A 22,500-nucleotide genomic window follows, 5' to 3' on the forward strand; every position below is an offset into this window, starting at 1 on the left:
AACTCCGCCCCCGGAACACGATTTATAGATTATCATGACAGAATATGCTAATCAGTGACTAGAAGAGAGTTACCTCCACATCAGCTTCATACATTCATCAACTATCCATTCAGAAATGTCCTGTTGCTCTACATGTCGTCACTTCTTTTGGAGTCTCTCCTCTGACTCCGGTTTGAACATAAAAGCTAAAAGTTTTTGAAATGTCCAGTGTGTGTGTGTGTGTGTGTGTGTGTGTGTGAACACGAGCTCTTGAAGCTCCGCCCCCTGTGCCGGGAGCAACAGCTCATTTGCATTTAAAGGCACACACACACAAACGACGCGTTTTTGCTAACCCTCAAAAAGTGACAATTTTAACATGATAATAAAAATATCTGCGGGATATTTTGAGTTAAAACTTCACACACACACTCTGGGGACATCAGAGACTTATTTTACATCTTGTGAAAAGGGCATTATACCACCGCTTTAATCAAAAGTGCCTTGGCAATGGAATACGCCGGTTGTGTCTAATGATGCTAAAGCCTTACCTGAGCTGAGGCTCTCGTCACCATCGCAACACTCATGTGTGTGTGCAGGGGTTTCAGTGAGGTAGATCCAAAAACAGGAACGCCGGGATCAGATCAAAGCAGGGAACAAGGGGAACATGCGGGGATGTCTATCGAAGAACCGCCACTGCGGATGGATGGATTACTGAGGTATTAGTACACTGTGATTACACACACACACACACTGAGATACTCGCTTAGAGGATTAGGTGGCTAGAATTAGAGTCTTCAACTGACCCAGAATCAGATCTTAGTGCAGTTATTCGGGAACCCAATGCTAACACACACACACACACACACCATCGGCGTCCAGAGCTCAAACCATCGCCGCACAAGGGCAAATTTACATCGTATTCCCCATTCACTCCAAAAGAGAGGATTCCTGTCTAAAACCGGTGCAGATTAAACCTGGACAGACCTGTTAATCATCCGCAGTGGATTTGTGTTGTTTTGGGCATTAAATCTTTCCAACCCGGAGCCAAAATCTCTTTCAGTGATATTATGTAGGCTACTATTATGAAACAACAGCCTGAGCGAAGAAAGACAAATATGAAAGGCAAAGCACTATGGACTTTTTGACAATATGCAAACAAGACAATTCATTTTTCACGTCTGGTCTGTGTTTTAGTTTAGACTAACAACTTTTAGTTTGCAATTTGTTTCCATTTTTTCCTGTGTTTACTTTGTTGCATTGGTTTTCCAGTAATCGCATGTCTAGTTTTGTTCCCTGTTTGCTTGTATGTATATTGTCCTTTATTTCCCCACTCCGAAGTGTAGTGATGAGAAAAACAAAACATTTCAAAACTTTGAATCAATTGATTTAATAAATGATTCACTGTTTGAAAGTGTCTCTCGCTGGCGACCCCTGCTGGTCAGATCAGTGTAAATGCAGCGAAAACTCGCAGAAAAACACCGTTTACAAACCAACTACAGTTAACAAATCATCTAATACCACTAAATATGAAGTGTCTCTATAATATGTGTTGTTTTATTAAATTGAAGAGCTTGTACTGTTTGTCTACAAATGTACAAAACTAGAGATGCACGATATATCGGTCACCATATCGGTATAAATGTTCATTTTTAATGTTATCGGTATCGGCCCAATTTGGCCGATATATTAAAGGCGATAAATAATGTATGATTTCCTTCAGCTGAGACGCTTCAGATGCGCACTGTTCAACATGAGGGTTTGAGTTGCTTGAAATATGATTGATATCACTTTCAAAAAAGGAAAATACAGTAAAGTGCTGTGGTCATATCGGCTACATAAAACTGTAACGAGAGCCTCATTATAATTGTGTGATTAAGACGTGGCTTTTAATGGTGAGACTTTTTGTAATCAGGCTCTCAAAAATTATATTAAAATTCTGATTTAGATTTATCGGCCAATATATCGGTTATCGGCTTTCAAATAGAAAGAATTATCGGTTATCGGTTTCGGCCAAAATGTTCATATCGCTGCATCCTTAACTGATCCGAGATCAGGTAAAATCATAAAGACACTGGTTCATGTGTTCACAGAGATCATCGCCCTCTAGCGGCGAATCATTGACCTTTGGAAACAGTGATATTGGCCAACTATTTTCAACGGAAAGTAGCTAAAGATTGCTCAAGGAGTCGCTAAATGGCGTAAAGTGCTAACTCTCGGCAGTTTACATCTGTTTTCTCTCCTAATCCCTGCTCACACACTGTCATTTTAATATAATATATAGCCGAATGTCCAATAAAGATGTGATTAATGACTGACTGTGTTAGCAATCCAAAACATCTCTAGTCGCTTTTTAAAAATAGTGCTAAATGGGCCTGACGTCGCTAATCGTGATTACATTCAACTCCTGCAAACTGTTACAATACTGACTTCTAAACCCACTTGCTTAATGTTTTTGAATTGTATTTCTTTTTATTTGATTGTCATAAGGTAATCTGGCATAATCATAAACCATGGTACAGTCTCTTCCTCATGAAACAGGCGTCCTGCGTCTTTAAGAATAGCACAATGGAAAAAACAATGACAATCTCAATGTATTCGTTTGTTGTTTTGCAATATTACGCTGTACCAGTGACATCACAGGTTGAGTTTATTTGGGTCTCTGAAGGGAGTCGATGTGAAAGCGCTGCGGGGCGAACCAATAGAAACGCTGCACAGAGATCCTCCTGCAGATTCTATTAGCCGGTGTCGTTTTGCAAGCTTGGAACAGAATCAATAGCAGCCCAGGGGACAAAGTGTGTTGTTGAACAGAGGCTTATGTAACGTTTCACAGCGACATGATGGATATACTGAACAGAACACGCAATTAAAGCTACAATTATATGTTAAAGTGCCATTATGCTTTTCAAATATTAACTTTCATGCAGTGTGTGTGTTTGTGAATGTAAAATGTCTGCAAAGTTTTAAAGATCAAAATGCACAACAAATCTAAATTTTTACTCCTAAAAGAAAGAATTGGTTCTGAACTGTTGAAACGAGCCGTCAGATATTCCAGTATCTGTTCCTGTTACAAACCAACGTAACCATAGATATCCATAATAAAGGCTAGATGTCTAACGGCGGAGTCTCTATCGTCATCACCGGCGGCCATCTTGTCACAGGCAAGCGTTCTGGCGGGCTCTGTGGTGCCTGATGTAAGATGAGTGATCAGCACGAACACAAATACTCTTATCTCGCTGAAATCTTGACGGATTTACAAACGGTTTGGTTTCTTACAAACGTTATTAACGTGGCTATAATTCTGGATGATTATTTATTTATACACTTATTATTCATAAGTGTGCAGTGTCATAACTACATCTCTGACGTTTATAACAAACCAAACCGCTTGAAAATCGGTAGAAAATTGAGCAAGTTATGGTTATTTAAAAATGCACCATTAAAACACAATGTTACGAGTGAGCGAGCTGCCTGTGGCAAGATGGCCGCCAGTGCGGACTCGACCTCCATTGGCCAGCAGCGCGGACGAGACATCTAGCCTTTATTATGGATATCTATGAACGTAACAATCTGCTATAACTAATTTGCATAATTCCAGTCTATGGTCTTGATTGGCTGAGCAGCGTCTCTTAGCTCCGCCCTCAAACACTGTAGTGTATCTGAGACTGGAGAGTTCGGCTCGTGTTGTTCGTGTCGAGGAGACGCTGTTTTCTGAGATTGATACGGTGAAACCCACGCCATCGTTACTGTTCGTATCACTGTGATCAAGAGCTGAGATTCACATATGATAATGAGCGTTTGCTTTCTGACCAATCAGAGCAGAGGAAGCTCTCAGAGAGGCGGAGCTTAGAGAGACTGAATCTCCGAACGAAGCGTTTCAGACACTGAGAGAAAAGAGCTGAAGCTGTAATGTACATTATGAGGAAAATAAAGTGTTTTTTTTATCTTGGATGCGTGTAAACCTGTTATAGGAGACGCCAAAACAACTAAAAATAGCATAATAGTGGGACTTTAAAATAATTTCTTCCAAAAAAGTACACATTTATTACTTGTTTATTATTACCGTGTTATTCCAGCTGACATTATTCATGCACTATATTACAAATGTTGTGAATATTTGCTTTTCCTCTTGTTATTCACTGAACTGCTGTTTCATTGTATGGAAAAGAACAGCTTGGACATTCTGCAATGAAGGTTTAAAAACACATACGCATCTGTAAATGACGAGGATTTACATGTTTGGGGATAATAACCATGTCTTGCTGCCCGGTAATAAAGCAGACATTAGTTCCTTAAGCATCAGTAAGAGCATCAGCAAAACTCGGTGAAAGATAATCAACATCTCAACAATTAAACAAAGACGAACCGGATGTTTTACGCATATTTGTGTTATTATGACAAGCCAAACATTGAATAGCCTGGGATAGTCTTGCTCCCCTTATTTTTGACTCAAATAACCTCCATAAAGTATTATATATGTACACATTTGAGGAAGAAAAGTAAGGAAAATGTAATTTTCTCCATGAGTAAAGCAACACAAACCCGCCCTCAGATTAATAATTGATCAAACCCATACAGCCTGAAGCTGGGTTCATTAAATCGGAATATGATTTCCATATTTTCAAGTTTGGGTTCAGATTGTGTTTGACTTTTTTTCATAATAAATAACAAGAACAAAAGAGACGTGTCTGCCTTAGAGAATATAGATATTGAGATAATGCTTTTTAAAGATACATTTCTACATTTAGAAACTTTCTAAACTCAATGTTCAACGCCATTTGAGGTAAAGTTTCAAAACTGAACATGCAAAAATATTACAGTGGATTATATAGTATAATGTTAATACGAACACAATATATTCTCTAACTAGACTTTTAGTTGTTTTTTTAACCCTTTCTAATGCATTCGGGTCCATTTTGAGCGGGAAGAGGAACATACATCTAAAAAAATACATTGTTTTTAGTATGAAAATGAAACTTTTGATAAGTTAGACTGTAAAATTCACACCTGCCAATATAGACATATTTAGTTGTAAACATATTTTAACAATATAATTAAAAGACTATCAATGAGATATTGAGTAAAAATCACAAATATTAAAGCCAAGGTTTGACTTTCACACGATGAAAATGAGTCTGTCAATCTTTCTGTAATCATATTCATAATGAAGCAGAGAAGGTTTGAATACTGAAAGGCTTTGTGTCTGTAATGGAAAGAAATGAATGACTATAGAGGGCATGAGTGGAGAAATGATATGAATTTCCCAAACATTAGGAGAATGTGTCCCTGCTGTTGGTCAGGACTGACACTATCTCCAGTGTTTCTCTCAGAGAACCCAGCGCTCATAATCCAGCCTTTCTTCTACGGTAAATAGAGTCTGTGTATCATCTCTATTTCTCACCAGAAGCTTCAGTTCATCTTTACTCTTTATTCCTCACACACTGTTCCTCTGTCCCGCTCACATTCACACACAACCTTCATTTGGTCAATCCTCACGTTTCCTCACATATTATGAATAATGTACGTTTGTTAAATGGACATTCACTGCAAAACATGCTGTTCTTACTCAGTGTTTGTGGCGTTTCCAGTCCAAATATCAAACATTTCTTAAATTAAATCAAGATGCATTTACTAAAGTAGTGAAATGACATTAGAGATTATGTCTTGTTTTAACTCATTTGTTTAGGGTAGCTTTTACATAATTGTTCCTAATTGCTATATTATTATTCTTTTATTTTTTTCTGTCATTAATGCAATGTTTGTATATTTGATCATGTTTCTATTCTTGTGAAGTGCTTTGAGATGCTATAAAGGCGCTATAGAAAATAGAAAATAAAGTGAAAGTTTTCTGGGGAAATAAATAAAAATGAAGTGAGTTTTAAACAAGTTCAATTATCTGCCGATGGGGTGAGAAAAATAATCTTGTTCCTGTTTGAATTAAGATAATTTTGCTTTTTTTTAAGCACCAACTCACTTCATTTTGATCAATTCCCCCAGAAAACAGGACATGATATCTAATGTCATTGATTAAATGCATCAGTTTTCAGATATTTGGACTGGAAACAACAAAAACAGTGAGTAGGAGAAGCCTGTTATCTGTGAAATGTTCTGTTGTTTCCCCGTTCTTCTGGTTGTTAACGTCGTCTGTGTGTTCTGGCTGGGAAAGAGGGAATGAAAGCAGAACTAAAACTGCAACAATTGGATTAGGAGGACAAAAGGTTTGTGTGAAGCGACAGGGTTTGATGGGTAACTGGATTTCCCTCGATCTATTGTGTAGTGAAAGCCACGGGATATCCCGAACACAGACGTACACTAGGGTTGGCATTGACTAGTCGAACATTTAAATTACTAATCAGCGCCGTTAAAAGATATCGAATGCCTTAAAATATCTTGAGTGTAACTCGACACCCTTGCCTCATTTAGTATTCGCGGGTCTATGAATATGCAGATGAGCCCCGCCTCCACTCACTCCCTCAGCTCAGAGATCCACTGGTTGACGATCACACGTTGATCTGATTGGTTACAAGGTCGTTTGTGACGTCAGAAACACCAGCGATTTCAAACCGTGTTTTTGAGACTGTCTTTGGTTCACTGCAGTTTTAAGGAGGAAATACTCAGCAATGCTGTCGACTTATGAACTTACACACGGTGTGTCTTAGAGCGTATTAAAAACACCATATAGACACATAAACAACATTAAACGCTGGAGTTTCACCACATGACTTTAATGTTTTGAAATGAATGAAGTTATGAAATTAACAGGGGCAATACTCCGACTATTGCTTTGAACGGAACAGACCGACTCTGGACACGAACTGTCTTTTTTTTAAGCGGTAACATAAACCACAAGTACTCGAGGAACTCGGCTTCTGTTTCCACAGGAGAAATCAGTCGAAAATCGAAGAAAGCAACAAATGGAAAATGAGAGAGGATGCCAGACAAAACAAGACAAATGGAGATATAAACGCTTCAGATCTTGTCTTGCATAAATCAAACACTCGAATCTTAAACCATGCAGGAACTGTGAGGAGATTCAGTGAATGACACAGCATGGGCGAATACTGGCCATTTTGAAATTATCGATATTGACCAGTAATGGCTCAATTATTATCATGAAGTGGGCTAAGGTTTTTTTTATTATTATTATGTAAATAACATAATATATGTATATGGTGATCAAATGGTGGAAAAGGGTATCATGCAGGGTTTTTAAAGTCTGTATACTGTATATTCACGTGCACACACACACACACACACACACACAGTCACACACACACACACACACAATTAGCACCCGAGGGAGTTTCTCAGTCCATCTGTCGATGTGTTTGGGTTCATGAAACTCCCACCAGTATAAAGTGAGGGGAAGTGAACTCAGCCGAACTTTTACAAACGATTAAGTCCAAACCACAGTAATTCTGCTGACAGTTTTATTATAACTTGCAAAGACTGCGTGACTAGGTGTGTATTACTCTGAATATAGCTTTAGTCGTTCTGCTGGAGTTTAGAAGTGGAAGAGACATACAACCAACATGAAACTAAAGCTGCGTCCTTCCAAGGCCCACTTATGAGTTATGTCCACTAATATGAGTTATGTCTACTAATATGAGTTATGTCCACTAATATGAGTTATGTCCACTAATATGAGTTATGTCCACTAATATGAGTTATGTCCACTAATATGAGTTATGTCCACTAATATGAGTTATGTCCACTAATATGAGTTATGTCACTAATATGAGTTATGTCCACTAATATGAGTTATGTCACTAATATGAGTTATGTCACTAATATGAGTTATGTCCACTAATATGAGTTATGTCTACTAATATGAGTTATGTCCACTAATATGAGTTATGTCACTAATATGAGTTATGTCATTAATATGAGTTATGTCCACTAATATGAGTTATGTCCACTAATATGAGTTATGTCCACTAATATGAGTTATGTCACTAATATGAGTTATGTCCACTAATATGAGTTATGTCTACTAATATGAGTTATGTCCACTAATATGAGTTATGTCCACTAATATGAGTTATGTCACTAATATGAGTTATGTCCACTAATATGAGTTATGTCTACTAATATGAGTTATGTCCACTAATATGAGTTATGTCCACTAATATGAGTTATGTCTACTAATATGAGTTATGTCTACTAATATGAGTTATGTCCACTAATATGAGTTATGTCCACTAATATGAGTTATGTCTACTAATATGAGTTATGTCCACTAATATGAGTTATGTCCACTAATATGAGTTATGTCTACTAATATGAGTTATGTCCACTAATATGAGTTATGTCACTAATATGAGTTATGTCACTAATATGAGTTATGTCCACTAATATGAGTTATGTCCACTAATATGAGTTATGTCCACTAATATGAGTTATGTCACTAATATGAGTTATGTCTACTAATATGAGTTATGTCCACTAATATGAGTTATGTCACTAATATGAGTTATGTCCACTAATATGAGTTATGTCACTAATATGAGTTATGTCCACTAATATGAGTTATGTCCACTAATATGAGTTATGTCCACTAAAATGAGTTATGCCCACTAATATGAGTTATGTCCACTAATATGAGTTATGTCCATTAATATGAGTTATGTCACTAATATGAGTTATGTCCACTAATATGAGTTATGTCCACTAATATGAGTTATGTCCACTAATATGAGTTATGTCACTAATATAAGTTATGTCCACTAATATGAGTTATGTCCACTAATATGAGTTATGTCCACTAATATGAGTTATTACCACTAATATGAGTTATGTCCACTAATATGAGTTATGTCACTAATATGAGTTATGTCCACTAATATGAGTTATGTCCACTAATATGAGTTATGTCACTAATATGAGTTATGTCACTAATATGAGTTATGTCCACTAATATGAGTTATGTCCACTAATATGAGTTATGTCCACTAATATGAGTTATGTCCACTAATATGAGTTATGTCTACTAATATGAGTTATGTCACTAATATGAGTTATGTCCACTAGTATGAGTTATGTCCACTAATATGAGATATGTCCACTAATATGAGTTATGTCCACTAATATGAGTTATGTCTACTAATATGAGTTATGTCCACTAATATGAGTTATGTCCACTAATATGAGTTATGTCTACTAATATGAGTTATGTCACTAATATGAGTTATGTCCACTAATATGAGTTATGTCCACTAATATGAGTTATGTCACTAATATGAGTTATACTTATGTCTACTGATATGAGCTATGTCCACTAATATGAGTTATGTCCACTAATATGAGTTATGTCACTAATATGAGTTATGTCCACTAATATGAGTTATGTCCACTAATATGAGTTATGTGACTAATATGAGTTATGTCTACTAATATGAGTTATGTCCACTAATATGAGTTATGTCCACTAATATGAGTTATGTCACTAATATGAGTTATGTCCACTAATATGAGTTATGTCCGTCCACTAATATGAGTTATGTCACTAATATGAGTTATGTCGACTAATATGAGTTATGTCCACTAATATGAGTTATGTGACTAATATGAGTTATGTCTACTAATATGAGTTATGTCCACTAATATGAGTTATGTCCACTAATATGAGTTATGTCCACTAATATGAGTTATGTCCACTAATATGAGTTATGTCACTAATATGAGTTGTCTACTAATATGAGTTATGTCCATTAATATGAGTTATGTCCACTAATATGAGTTATGTCACTAATATGAGTTATGTCTACTAATATGAGTTATGTCCACTAATATGAGTTATGTCTACTAATATGAGTTATGTCCACCAATATGAGTTATGTCACTAATATGAGTTATGTCACTATGTCCACTAATATGAGTTATGTCCACCAATATGAGTTATGTCACTAATATGAGTTATGTCCACTAATATGAGTTATGTCCACTAATATGAGTTATGTCCACTAATATGAGTTATGTCCACTAATATGAGTTATGTCTACTAATATGAGTTATGTCACTAATATGAGTTATGTCCACTAATATGAGTTATGTCCACTAATATGAGTTATGTCCACTAATATGAGTTATGTCACTAATATAAGTTATACTTATGTCTACTAATATGAGCTATGTCCACTAATATGAGTTATGTCCACTAATATGAGTTATGTCACTAATATGAGTTATGTCACTTATATGAGTTATGTCCACTAATATGAGTTATGTCCACTAATATGAGTTATGTCCACTAATATGAGTTATGTCTACTAATATGAGTTATGTCCACTAATATGAGTTATGTCCACTAATATGAGTTATGTCCACTAATATGAGTTATGTCACTAATATGAGTTATGTCCACTAATATGAGTTATGTCTACTAATATGAGTTATGTCCACTAATATGAGTTATGCCCACTAATATGAGTTATGTCCACTAATATGAGTTATGTCCACTAATATGAGTTATGTCCACTAATATGAGTTATGTCCACTAATATGAGTTATGTCCACTAATATGAGTTATGTCCACTAATATGAGTTATGTCTACTTATATGAGTTATGTCCACTAATATGAGTTATGTCCACTAATATGAGTTATGTCACTAATATGAGTTATGTCTACTAATATGAGTTATGTCACTAATATGAGTTATGTCCACTAATATGAGTTATGTCCACTAATATGTTATGTCACTAATATGAGTTATGTCTACTAATATGAGTTATGTCACTAATATGAGTTATGTCCACTAATATGAGTTATGTCCACTAATATGAGTTATGTCCACTAATATGAGTTATGTCCACTAATATGAGTAATGTCCACTAATATGAGTAATGTCCACTAATATGAGTTATGTCCACTAATATGAGTTATGTCCACTAATATGAGTAATGTCCACTAATATGAGTTATGTCTACTAATATGAGTTATGTCTACTAATATGAGTTATGTCTACTAATATGAGTTATGTCCACTAATATGAGTTATGTCACTAATATGAGTTATGTCCACTAATATGAGTTATGTCCACTAATATGAGTTATGTCTACTAATATGAGTTATGTCCACTAATATGAGTTATGTCCACTAATATGAGTTATGTCCACTAATATGAGTAATGTCCACTAATATGAGTTATGTCACTAATATGAGTTATGTCACTAATATGAGTAATGTCCACTAATATGAGTTATGTCCACTAATATGAGTTATGTCCACTAATATGAGTTATGTCTACTAATATGAGTTATGTCCACTAATATGAGTTATGTCCACTAATATGAGTTATGTCCACTAATATGAGTAATGTCCACTAATATGAGTTATGTCACTAATATGAGTTATGTCACTAATATGAGTTATGTCCACTAATATGAGTTATGTCTACTAATATGAGTTATGTCCACTAATATGAGTTATGTCCACTAATATGAGTTATGTCCACTAATATGAGTAATGTCCACTAATATGAGTAATGTCCACTAATATGAGTTATGTCACTAATATGAGTTATGTCCACTAATATGAGTAATGTCCACTAATATGAGTTATGTCACTAATATGAGTTATGTCTACTAATATGAGTTATGTCCACTAATATGAGTTATGTCACTAATATGAGTTATGTCACTTATATGAGTTATGTCCACTATTATGAGTTATGTCCACTAATATGAGTTATGTCCACTAATATGAGTTATGTCTACTAATATGAGTTATGTCCACTAATATGAGTTATGTCCACTAATATGAGTTATGTCCACTAATATGAGTTATGTCCACTAATATGAGTTATGTCCACTAATATGAGTTATGTCTACTAATATGAGTTATGTCCACTAATATGAGTTATGTCCACTAATATGAGTTATGTCTACTAATATGAGTTATGTCTACTAATATGAGTTATGTCCACTAATATGAGTTATGTCCACTAATATGAGTTATGTCCACTAATATGAGTTATGTCACTAATATGAGTTATGTCCACTAATATGAGTTATGTCCACTAATATGAGTTATGTCTACTAATATGAGTTATGTCTACTAATATGAGTTATGTCTACTAATATGAGTTATGTCCACTAATATGAGTTATGTCCACTAATATGAGTTATGTCACTAATATGAGTTATGTCCACTAATATGAGTTATGTCCACTAATATGAGTTATGTCCACTAATATGAGTTATGTCCACTAATATGAGTAATGTCCACTAATATGAGTAATGTCCACTAATATGAGTTATGTCCACTAATATGAGTTATGTCCACTAATATGAGTAATGTCCACTAATATGAGTTATGTCCACTAATATGAGTTATGTCCACTAATATGAGTAATGTCCACTAATATGAGTAATGTCCACTAATATGAGTTATGTCCACTAATATGAGTTATGTCCACTAATATGAGTAATGTCCACTAATATGAGTTATGTCTACTAATATGAGTTATGTCTACTAATATGAGTTATGTCTACTAATATGAGTTATGTCCACTAATATGAGTTATGTCACTAATATGAGTTATGTCCACTAATATGAGTTATGTCCACTAATATGAGTTATGTCTACTAATATGAGTTATGTCCACTAATATGAGTTATGTCCACTAATATGAGTTATGTCCACTAATATGAGTAATGTCCACTAATATGAGTTATGTCACTAATATGAGTTATGTCACTAATATGAGTAATGTCCACTAATATGAGTTATGTCCACTAATATGAGTTATGTCCACTAATATGAGTTATGTCTACTAATATGAGTTATGTCCACTAATATGAGTTATGTCCACTAATATGAGTTATGTCCACTAATATGAGTAATGTCCACTAATATGAGTTATGTCACTAATATGAGTTATGTCACTAATATGAGTTATGTCCACTAATATGAGTTATGTCACTAATATGAGTTATGTCCACTAATATGAGTTATGTCCACTAATATGAGTTATGTCCACTAATATGAGTTATGTCCACTAATATGAGTAATGTCCACTAATATGAGTAATGTCCACTAATATGAGTTATGTCCACTAATATGAGTTATGTCCACTAATATGAGTTATGTCCACTAATATGAGTTATGTCACTAATATGAGTTATGTCCACTAATATGAGTTATGTCCACTAATATGAGTTATGTCCACTAATATGAGTTATGTCCACTAATATGAGTTATGTCACTAATATGAGTTATGTCCACTAATATGAGTTATGTCCACTAATATGAGTTATGTCTACTAATATGAGTTATGTCTACTAATATGAGTTATGTCTACTAATATGAGTTATGTCCACTAATATGAGTTATGTCCACTAATATGAGTTATGTCACTAATATGAGTTATGTCCACTAATATGAGTTATGTCCACTAATATGAGTTATGTCCACTAATATGAGTTATGTCCACTAATATGAGTAATGTCCACTAATATGAGTAATGTCCACTAATATGAGTTATGTCCACTAATATGAGTTATGTCCACTAATATGAGTAATGTCCACTAATATGAGTTATGTCTACTAATATGAGTTATGTCTACTAATATGAGTTATGTCTACTAATATGAGTTATGTCCACTAATATGAGTTATGTCACTAATATGAGTTATGTCCACTAATATGAGTTATGTCCACTAATATGAGTTATGTCTACTAATATGAGTTATGTCCACTAATATGAGTTATGTCCACTAATATGAGTTATGTCCACTAATATGAGTAATGTCCACTAATATGAGTTATGTCACTAATATGAGTTATGTCACTAATATGAGTAATGTCCACTAATATGAGTTATGTCCACTAATATGAGTTATGTCCACTAATATGAGTTATGTCTACTAATATGAGTTATGTCCACTAATATGAGTTATGTCCACTAATATGAGTTATGTCCACTAATATGAGTAATGTCCACTAATATGAGTTATGTCACTAATATGAGTTATGTCACTAATATGAGTTATGTCCACTAATATGAGTTATGTCTACTAATATGAGTTATGTCCACTAATATGAGTTATGTCCACTAATATGAGTTATGTCCACTAATATGAGTAATGTCCACTAATATGAGTAATGTCCACTAATATGAGTTATGTCACTAATATGAGTTATGTCCACTAATATGAGTAATGTCCACTAATATGAGTTATGTCACTAATATGAGTTATGTCTACTAATATGAGTTATGTCCACTAATATGAGTTATGTCACTAATATGAGTTATGTCACTTATATGAGTTATGTCCACTATTATGAGTTATGTCCACTAATATGAGTTATGTCCACTAATATGAGTTATGTCTACTAATATGAGTTATGTCCACTAATATGAGTTATGTCCACTAATATGAGTTATGTCCACTAATATGAGTTATGTCCACTAATATGAGTTATGTCCACTAATATGAGTTATGTCTACTAATATGAGTTATGTCCACTAATATGAGTTATGTCCACTAATATGAGTTATGTCTACTAATATGAGTTATGTCTACTAATATGAGTTATGTCCACTAATATGAGTTATGTCCACTAATATGAGTTATGTCCACTAATATGAGTTATGTCCACTAATATGAGTTATGTCTACTAATATGAGTTATGTCCACTAATATGAGTTATGTCTACTAATATGAGTTATATGAGTTATGTCCACTAATATGAGTTATGTCCACTAATATGAGTTATGTCTACTAATATGAGTTATGTCCACTAATATGAGTTATGTCTACTAATATGAGTTATGTCCACTAATATGAGTTATGTCCACTAATATGAGTTATGTCCACTAATATGAGTTATGTCCACTAATATGAGTTATGTCTACTAATATGAGTTATGTCTACTAATATGAGTTATGTCCACTAATATGAGTTATGTCCACTAATATGAGTTATGTCTACTAATATGAGTTATGTCCACTAATATGAGTTATGTCACGAGTTATGTCCACTAATATGAGTAATGTCCACTAATATGAGTTATGTCCACTAATATGAGTTATGTCACTAATATGAGTTATGTCCACTAATATGAGTTATGTCCACTAATATGAGTTATGTCACGAGTTATGTCACTTATATGAGTAATGTCCACTAATATGAGTTATGTCCACTAATATGAGTTATGTCCACTAATATGAGTTATGTCTACTAATATGAGTTATGTCCACTAATATGAGTTATGTCAGTTCTAATATGAGTATGTCCACTAATATGAGTTATGTCCACTAATATGAGTTATGTCTACTAATATGAGTTATGTCCACTAATATGAGTTATGTCCACTAATATGAGTTATGTCCACTAATATGAGTTATGTCTACTAATATGAGTTATGTCCACTAATATGAGTTATGTCTTTAGTCACTAATATGATTCAATATGAGTTATGTCTACTAATATGAGTTATGTCCACTAATATGAGTTATGTCACGAGTATGTAATAGTTATGTCCACTAATATGAGTTATGTCAAGAGTTATGTACTAATATGAGTTATGTCACTAATATGAGTTATGTCACGAGTTATGTCTACTAATATGAGTTATGTCCACTAATATGAGTTATGTCCACTAATATGAGTTATGTTTACTAATATGAGTTATGTCCACTAATATGAGTTATGTCTACTAATATGAGTTATGTCCACTAATATGAGTTATGTCCACTAATATGAGTAATGTCCACTAATATGACTTATGTCTACTAATATGAGTTGTCCACTAATATGAGTAATGTCCACTAATATGAGTTATGTCCACTAACATGAGTTATGTCCACTAATATGAGTTATGTCCACTAATATGAGTTATGTCCACTAATATGAGTAATGTCCACTAATATGAGTTATGTCTACTAATATGAGTTATGTCCACTAATATGAGTAATGTCCACTAATATGAGTTATGTCCACTAACATGAGTTATGTCCACTAATATGAGTTATGTCTACTAATATGAGTTATGTCCACTAATATGAGTTATGTCCACTAATATGAGTTATGTCTACTAATATGAGTTATGTCCACTAATATGAGTTATGTCCACTAATATGAGTTATGTCTACTAATATGAGTTATGTCCACTAATATGAGTAATGTCCACTAATATGAGTTATGTCCACTAATATGAGTTATGTCCACTAATATGAGTTATGTCTACTAATATGAATCTGCGTTTTTGAATGAATCTCTTGAATGAATGATTCAATGACTCACTCATAAAGACTTCACTCGTTTCATTACTGGATGAATCAGCGTTTTTGAACAAATCTCTTGAATGAATGATTCAATGACTCACTCATAAAGACTTCACTCGTTTCATTACTGGATGAAGCAGCGTTTTTGAACGAATCTCTTGAATGAATGATTCAATGACTCACTCATAAAGACTTCACTCGTTTCATTACTTGATGAATCAGCGTTTTTGAACGAATCTCTTGAATGAATGATTCAATGACTCACTCATAAAGACTTCACTCGTTTCATTACTGGATGAATCAGCGTTTTTGAACGAATCTCTTGAATGAATGATTCAATGACTCACTCATAAAGACTTCACTCGTTTCATTACTGGATGAATCAGCGTTTTTGAACGAATCTCTTGAATGAATGATTCAATGACTCACTCATAAAGACTTCACTCGTTTCATTACTGGATCAATCAGCGTTTTTGAACGAATCTCTTGAATGAATGATTCAATGACTCACTCATAAAGACTTCACTCGTTTTATTACTGGAAGAATCAGCGTTTTTGAACGAATCTCTTGAATGAATGATTCAATGACTCACTCATAAAGACTTCACTCGTTTCATTACTGGATCAATCAGCGTTTTTGAACGAATCTCTTGAATGAATGATTCAAACAATCTTTATTTGAAGCATCAAATTACGTTCAAAGGGTGATTCCCTCTATTTTAAACACCACAGTCATCAGTGTTTATATCTGATCTATATACTTTTATCCAGAACTTCTGTGATAATATGAAAGATTGTAATACATTATTAATAATACTGTGTTGCTGAAGAGAGAGAGAGGATGAGGTCCGTGTTCGCCGTGCTTTACTGTTTGAAAAACCATAGTATGAAATAAATGATTAAATAAATAAATAAGGATGAATCAAAGGTAACTCTGTCTTGATGAACATGTATAAATGTAATGAGATAATGAAATAAAAAAAGAACAATTTGCATTTTAAAGAGAGATATATTTGATTATATAATCAACACATCCAGCTGAATGAAGCAGAAACAGAATAGATCATTATTTTAACTCATTTTATTAAACATGAAACACTAAAAAAGACCAAAGACGTGACATATCAGTTTTGACAAATTTATTTTATATATTTGTTTTTATTATATTTTATTATTCCTAAATTAATTCAAAACCGAGTCCAGGAGTCTGGATTAATATAGTTTTAGAACTGAAATGCTTTCTTATGACTATAACTGTGTTTTTGCAATATTTAATAATAACCATTCTGTCCATAATTCCACATAATGTTTTCTTGTCTTGTCTACATTTCCCGCTGCATATTACATACATTTATTTTACAGAAACACATGCCAATATTGACTTAAACATTTGATAACTTGCAAATGATGAAAATATAGAGGATGATATTTAAATCTGTGACCTATATAAAATAATAAATCTGTCTAAAATATCTGTCTATCTGACCCAAATATAAAAAATCATGTCTTTTCTAAGACGTTCACGATGTGTCTAATTACCCCACTGTGCCCCTCAGCCTGAAATATCATTCATAATTCACCAGCATTATTAATAATGAATGCCGGTGTCAGTCAGAGATTTTATTTTTTCAGTCAGGCTATTGTTATCATTATTGCGACTCTAGAATCTTGAATTATGATTGGATGAGCTGCCTTTGATGTTGCTACGCAAACATAAACCCCTACAATTAAAATAATTAACCATATTACGTGGCAATATGTTGGCATAACTGGCTTATTATTGGCTTATTTTCATATGAAATGTAAAATGACAGTAATTGCTTCAATGAACTGTAAACATGCAGTGTTGAACTGTAATAAAAACTGATTTTAATATTGATATCATTGATTATAGTTCCTTACAAAGAGCCATTCTTCCCGACGGGAGATTAAAGGAGGGGTTTATGATCTCTCTCTCTCTCTCTCTCTCTCTCTCTCTCTCTCTCTCTCTCTCTCTCTCTCTCTCTCTCTCTCTCTCTCTCTCTCGTATCAGGATTAAAAGAAGAGTTCAATAATACCTCGAACACACCGCAATATACACTTCTGTTAAGCACCTTTCTTAGCCCTTCTTGTGTTATTGTCTAATCCTGTCCTCCACCCCCATCCCGCCTGGATTATGGGAGCATCCCATAGTGACTGTTGCCTTGGTAACCGGCCCCACCCTGTCTAATTCAGAGGTGGCATCATCCACACGCAACAGTCTTCTCACCCGATATAACATACGTGTAAACACACTGCACGCTCACAGACCACGCCATTTCTTTGTACTGTATGTCATTATTTTTACTATATATCATTCATAGTATCATTTTCAGGAGGGTGACGCGTCGGGCGCGACCAGGGCCCGTTGTCAACCCCTTGTTGCCGTGGTAACAGCCGAATGTCATTTCAGGAAGCATTTTCCATCTGCGCTGCTGTTCGGCGTCCAGGAGTGTGTGATAAACACACACACACACACATGCTGGAATCATCCTTTACGTGACAGAGAAGCCGCCCTCGAGCGTCACAGAAATTCACAGCAGATTTAAATATATGGTTTCTGTCGACAGTCTCACAAAGCAAAAGCTTCAGACTTCAGTGCCGATTCCAACTTAACTGCTTCTAAACTGCTGGATTCGCGTGTTCGGGTGTGTTTGCTTTGGGTTAGAGCCTAAAGTCCCCATGTAGTCGATCATTGTATCCCTTAAAACTCATCTTTGATCAACAAAACTACATATTTAAAGGTGAACTAAGTAACTTTTTTACCTTAACCGAACAGCTTTGGAGTCATTGTAATGTTTATATTACTGATTTCGTGTTGAATGGTGGTCGTCTCGCCCCCTGGTGCCTGTGAGCCGCAAAACCTCCCTTGCAACTTTGAGCCGGCGAGCCGCCTCAGTGTTAGGGCACGCTCATATATCGCGTCTTTTGAACGCTCAAGTTCGTTATTTCAAATGTAGGCGCGCGGTATGCGCGCTCATAATGGAAGCGACGCCGTCGTGATGCGACGCGCTCGTTTTTCCATGCGCGTCCGCGCCGCATCGAGATAAAAACATCTCAACTTATCAGAATGCCGCAAGCGCACCATAAGCGCACAGTAGGTCACGTGACAAGAACCAAACGGAGCGCAACCGCCCTAGCGCTTTGGAAAAAGGAGAATGCGGCGCGCCCAGCGTTTTCTACGCGTTTTTAGGCGCTATATGTGAATCCGGCCTTAGGAAGTATCGTGTGATATCAGGTCTCGCGAGGTAACGAATTGCTTTACGGCAAAAAACAGATCTGATAAAATTCTGATAAAATGAGCATCAAACAGAAATAACCCGGCGCCGTATACATGTGGTGTTCGAGACGCATATACAATACAGACTGCCGACAGTTAAACAGGGCGCGCGCAGCTCTTAAAGGGGCCACACCTTATTTCCACTCGTTACAGCGTCCATCCTACTGAACAGGTACCGGTGTACAGGGGGAGGGGATCCGGCCGTGAGTGCGAGCCATCTCTGCGTGAGTGCTATTCACGACAGTACAAGTACTCCACAGAGACTCTAGGGGGCGCTGTTTGACAAAAGCGGAATTCCTACTTAGTGCTGCTTTAAGCGTTTTTTCCTTGAAAATTATGTCTTCATGCCTTAAAATATCTTGAATGCAACTTGACACCCTTGCTTCATTTAGTATACGCAATGGTACTATGAATATGCAAATGAGTCCCGCCTCCACTCACTCCCTCAGCTCAGAGATCCACTGGTTGACGATCACACGTTGATCTGATTGGTTACAAGGTCGTTTGTGACGTCAGAAACACCAGCGATTTCAAACCGTGTTTTTGAGACTGTCTTTGGTTCACTGCAGTTTTAAGGAGGAAATACTCAGCAATGCTGTCGACTTATGAACTTACACATGGTGTGTCTTAAAGCGTATTAAACACCACATAGACACATAAACAACATTAAACGCTGGAGTTTCACCACGTTTTCAAACGCATTCTGTCTCTTTAACCGGAACTATTGTTACAATCACGACCAAAAACAGCATCTTCATCTCTGAGTCCCTCGGCTAAAACTAAATGATATTAAACCGCCAGTAGGAGGCGGCAAACCCTCATCTTAACGAGTGAGTCGTTGAATCATTCATTCAAAAAGCCTGATTCATTCGGGGAGAAAGCAGAAGTGCCGTAAACGAAACTGAAACTGTTGCTCAGAGGCGCATCTGTAAAAATAGAGGAAAACACACAATATTGTGTCTAAAATGTAAGTCACCTAATAGCCTATTAACTCTTTTTTTTAAAATTGCATAAATCAATATCACATTTGCAAACGTGCTACTATTATTCGGGAAAACTTAATTATAAAAATTAAAAACAAAAACTTATACAGAGCCTTTTTTTGCACCGTATCTTGGTTTTTGCTGTTAATTTCCGCCCCTGGTGTGTGTGTGCGTGTGTGTGTGTGTGTGTGTGTGTGTGTGTGCGTGCGTGTGTGTGTGTGTGTGTGACTCTAAACAGTTTCTGATGAACCCAGTGGCACCAGTGCCGACACTAAGGCTGTGTTCAGAACGCAGGCAAATCTGAGTTTTTCTCAAATCAAATCTATTCAGGCAGGCTGTCTATTAATTGCTTAGTGATTAAATAAGATGTGTGTGTCCAGACATAACAGACCGATCTGATGGATTGCTTTGGTAAAGTCGCAGTCGAACCCACATATGTGACGAGGCTTTCAAAGCGGATGAAGGAGAAATCGAGGTCCATCAGATCTGTAGTTCCTGTAGTAATGCTGAAATCTTTAGACCGTTTGAATTCCATATCCAGCATTTCCGCCATCAGTTTTGACGTTATTGTTGTGTTTAATGTTAAGATTAACGCAAAAGACGATCTGAAACCCGACTGAGGTTTGTGAAAGTCTGGAGAGCAACAAAAAAAACCAAGAGAAATCAGACCGTCTGCCTAAAAACATCTGATTCGATAAATAAATCAGATTTGCCGGTGTTCTTGTTGCATTGAAAACCCCCCTAACTCCAACTATGGGAACAGTAATAGTGATACTAACTGCAGAACAGCACTAAACCCATCCCAGCATCAGGACGCTCGCCGGAGAGTGAGGTAATGCTGACAGGGGAAAGGCTTTTGTTCTCAGAGTTGCACTTCTCATATATCAGACCTGAGCTACGGGATCATCATCAGAACATGAGAACACCTTCCTCGTCCTCATCCTCGTCTCTGAAAGCATGGGACACTGTTGAGTGCTTTCACCAATTCCCCCCAGAGGACATCACCAATGATGACAAATAACCTGAGAGAAAGACTGCAGAGAGAAACTGCTTTGCATAGATGAAGCACAGGTAAAGAGGTCGTCGGACGCCCATTTCACACAAGGGTGGTCCTGTAAAGTTTGTAACATACTTTGCTTAAAATTCCTCCATGGTTGTGTAAAACAACACCCTTTTACCTCCTCAAAAACAGCTCTGTTCACAGCGACCCGTTTCGGTGTATGTCTCTTTAAATGATAATGAGCTACTGCCCCTCCTCTTCTGTGGGGCGTGTCGAATGGCTGAGGGAAGAAATATGCTAATATGGGGAATATGCTAATACGGGACAGTCCGTCAGCGGTGGTGGGCGGAGCATGAGCATTATGACATCATAGTGCTCAGAAAATCCAAACGGCCTGATTATTGAGAGACTTTTTGAGGATTAAAAAAAGGTGTGAATGGATTTTTTTTCATTGTATGGTGGGTGGAGCAAACACCATATAAAAGTGAATTTTGCATCCGTTGACCCCTTTAACGTCTAGGTTACCAGATGTAACCCTGGTTCCCTGAGAGAGGGAATGAGACGATGCGTAATGTGAGGTCTTAAAGTCTCCCTGTAGTCGATCATTTTATCCATTAAAACTCATCTTTAATCACCAAAATTATATATTTAAACGTTTTTTCCTCGTGCTTTAAAATAGCTTGAATGTAACTCGACACCCTTGCCTCATTTAGTATACGCGGTTCTATGAATATGTAAATTAGCCCCGCCTCCACTCACTCACTCAGCTCAGAGCAGAATTTCCAGAAGCAAAGGCAATACGTACTTCATAAGCCCTGGGGATCGCAACGATGCTAAAGCTTTGTTTACAGACTGACACTCCTCTCTTGGCGTCCCCAAAGCATAAAACAAGCAGGTTAGACTCCCAAAGACGAATCCCATATATGTAAACAATCCAACACTGAAGCAACTGGGCAGTGAAGAGGATCCTCATTCCCAGCTGGGCACCAAAGGAAACTCTGCGGGACACAAGC

The 22,500-nt window shown here is 35.8% G+C and overlaps 2 protein-coding genes across 9 annotated transcripts in view; one reads left to right on the forward strand and one right to left on the reverse strand.

The window, feature by feature from the left end:
* camk2d1 (calcium/calmodulin-dependent protein kinase (CaM kinase) II delta 1) overlaps positions 1-22,500 on the forward strand; it is a 381,234-nt gene that overhangs the window by 342,146 nt on the left and 16,588 nt on the right. The gene's annotated exons all lie outside the window — the stretch shown is intronic.
* The window catches only part of ank2b (ankyrin 2b, neuronal), a 287,922-nt gene that overhangs the window by 244,174 nt on the left and 21,248 nt on the right, over positions 1-22,500 (reverse strand). Inside the window, exon 1 of one of the 3 annotated variants that reach the window (XM_056272305.1) lies at positions 528-566. The exons of the other annotated variants lie outside the window; for them this stretch is intronic. Within the exon in view, the coding sequence (XP_056128280.1) occupies positions 528-563 (36 nt within the window). The 5' untranslated portion in view covers positions 564-566. Of the gene's footprint in view, positions 1-527; positions 567-22,500 lie in introns of those variants that run through there. 3 annotated transcript variants of the gene reach the window in all.

This window comes from Rhinichthys klamathensis, unplaced genomic scaffold (genome assembly GCF_029890125.1).
Source record: "Rhinichthys klamathensis goyatoka isolate OS25496 unplaced genomic scaffold, OSU_Roscu_1.1 h1tg000334l_1, whole genome shotgun sequence".
NCBI classification, from domain to species: Eukaryota; Metazoa; Chordata; class Actinopteri; order Cypriniformes; family Leuciscidae; genus Rhinichthys; species Rhinichthys klamathensis.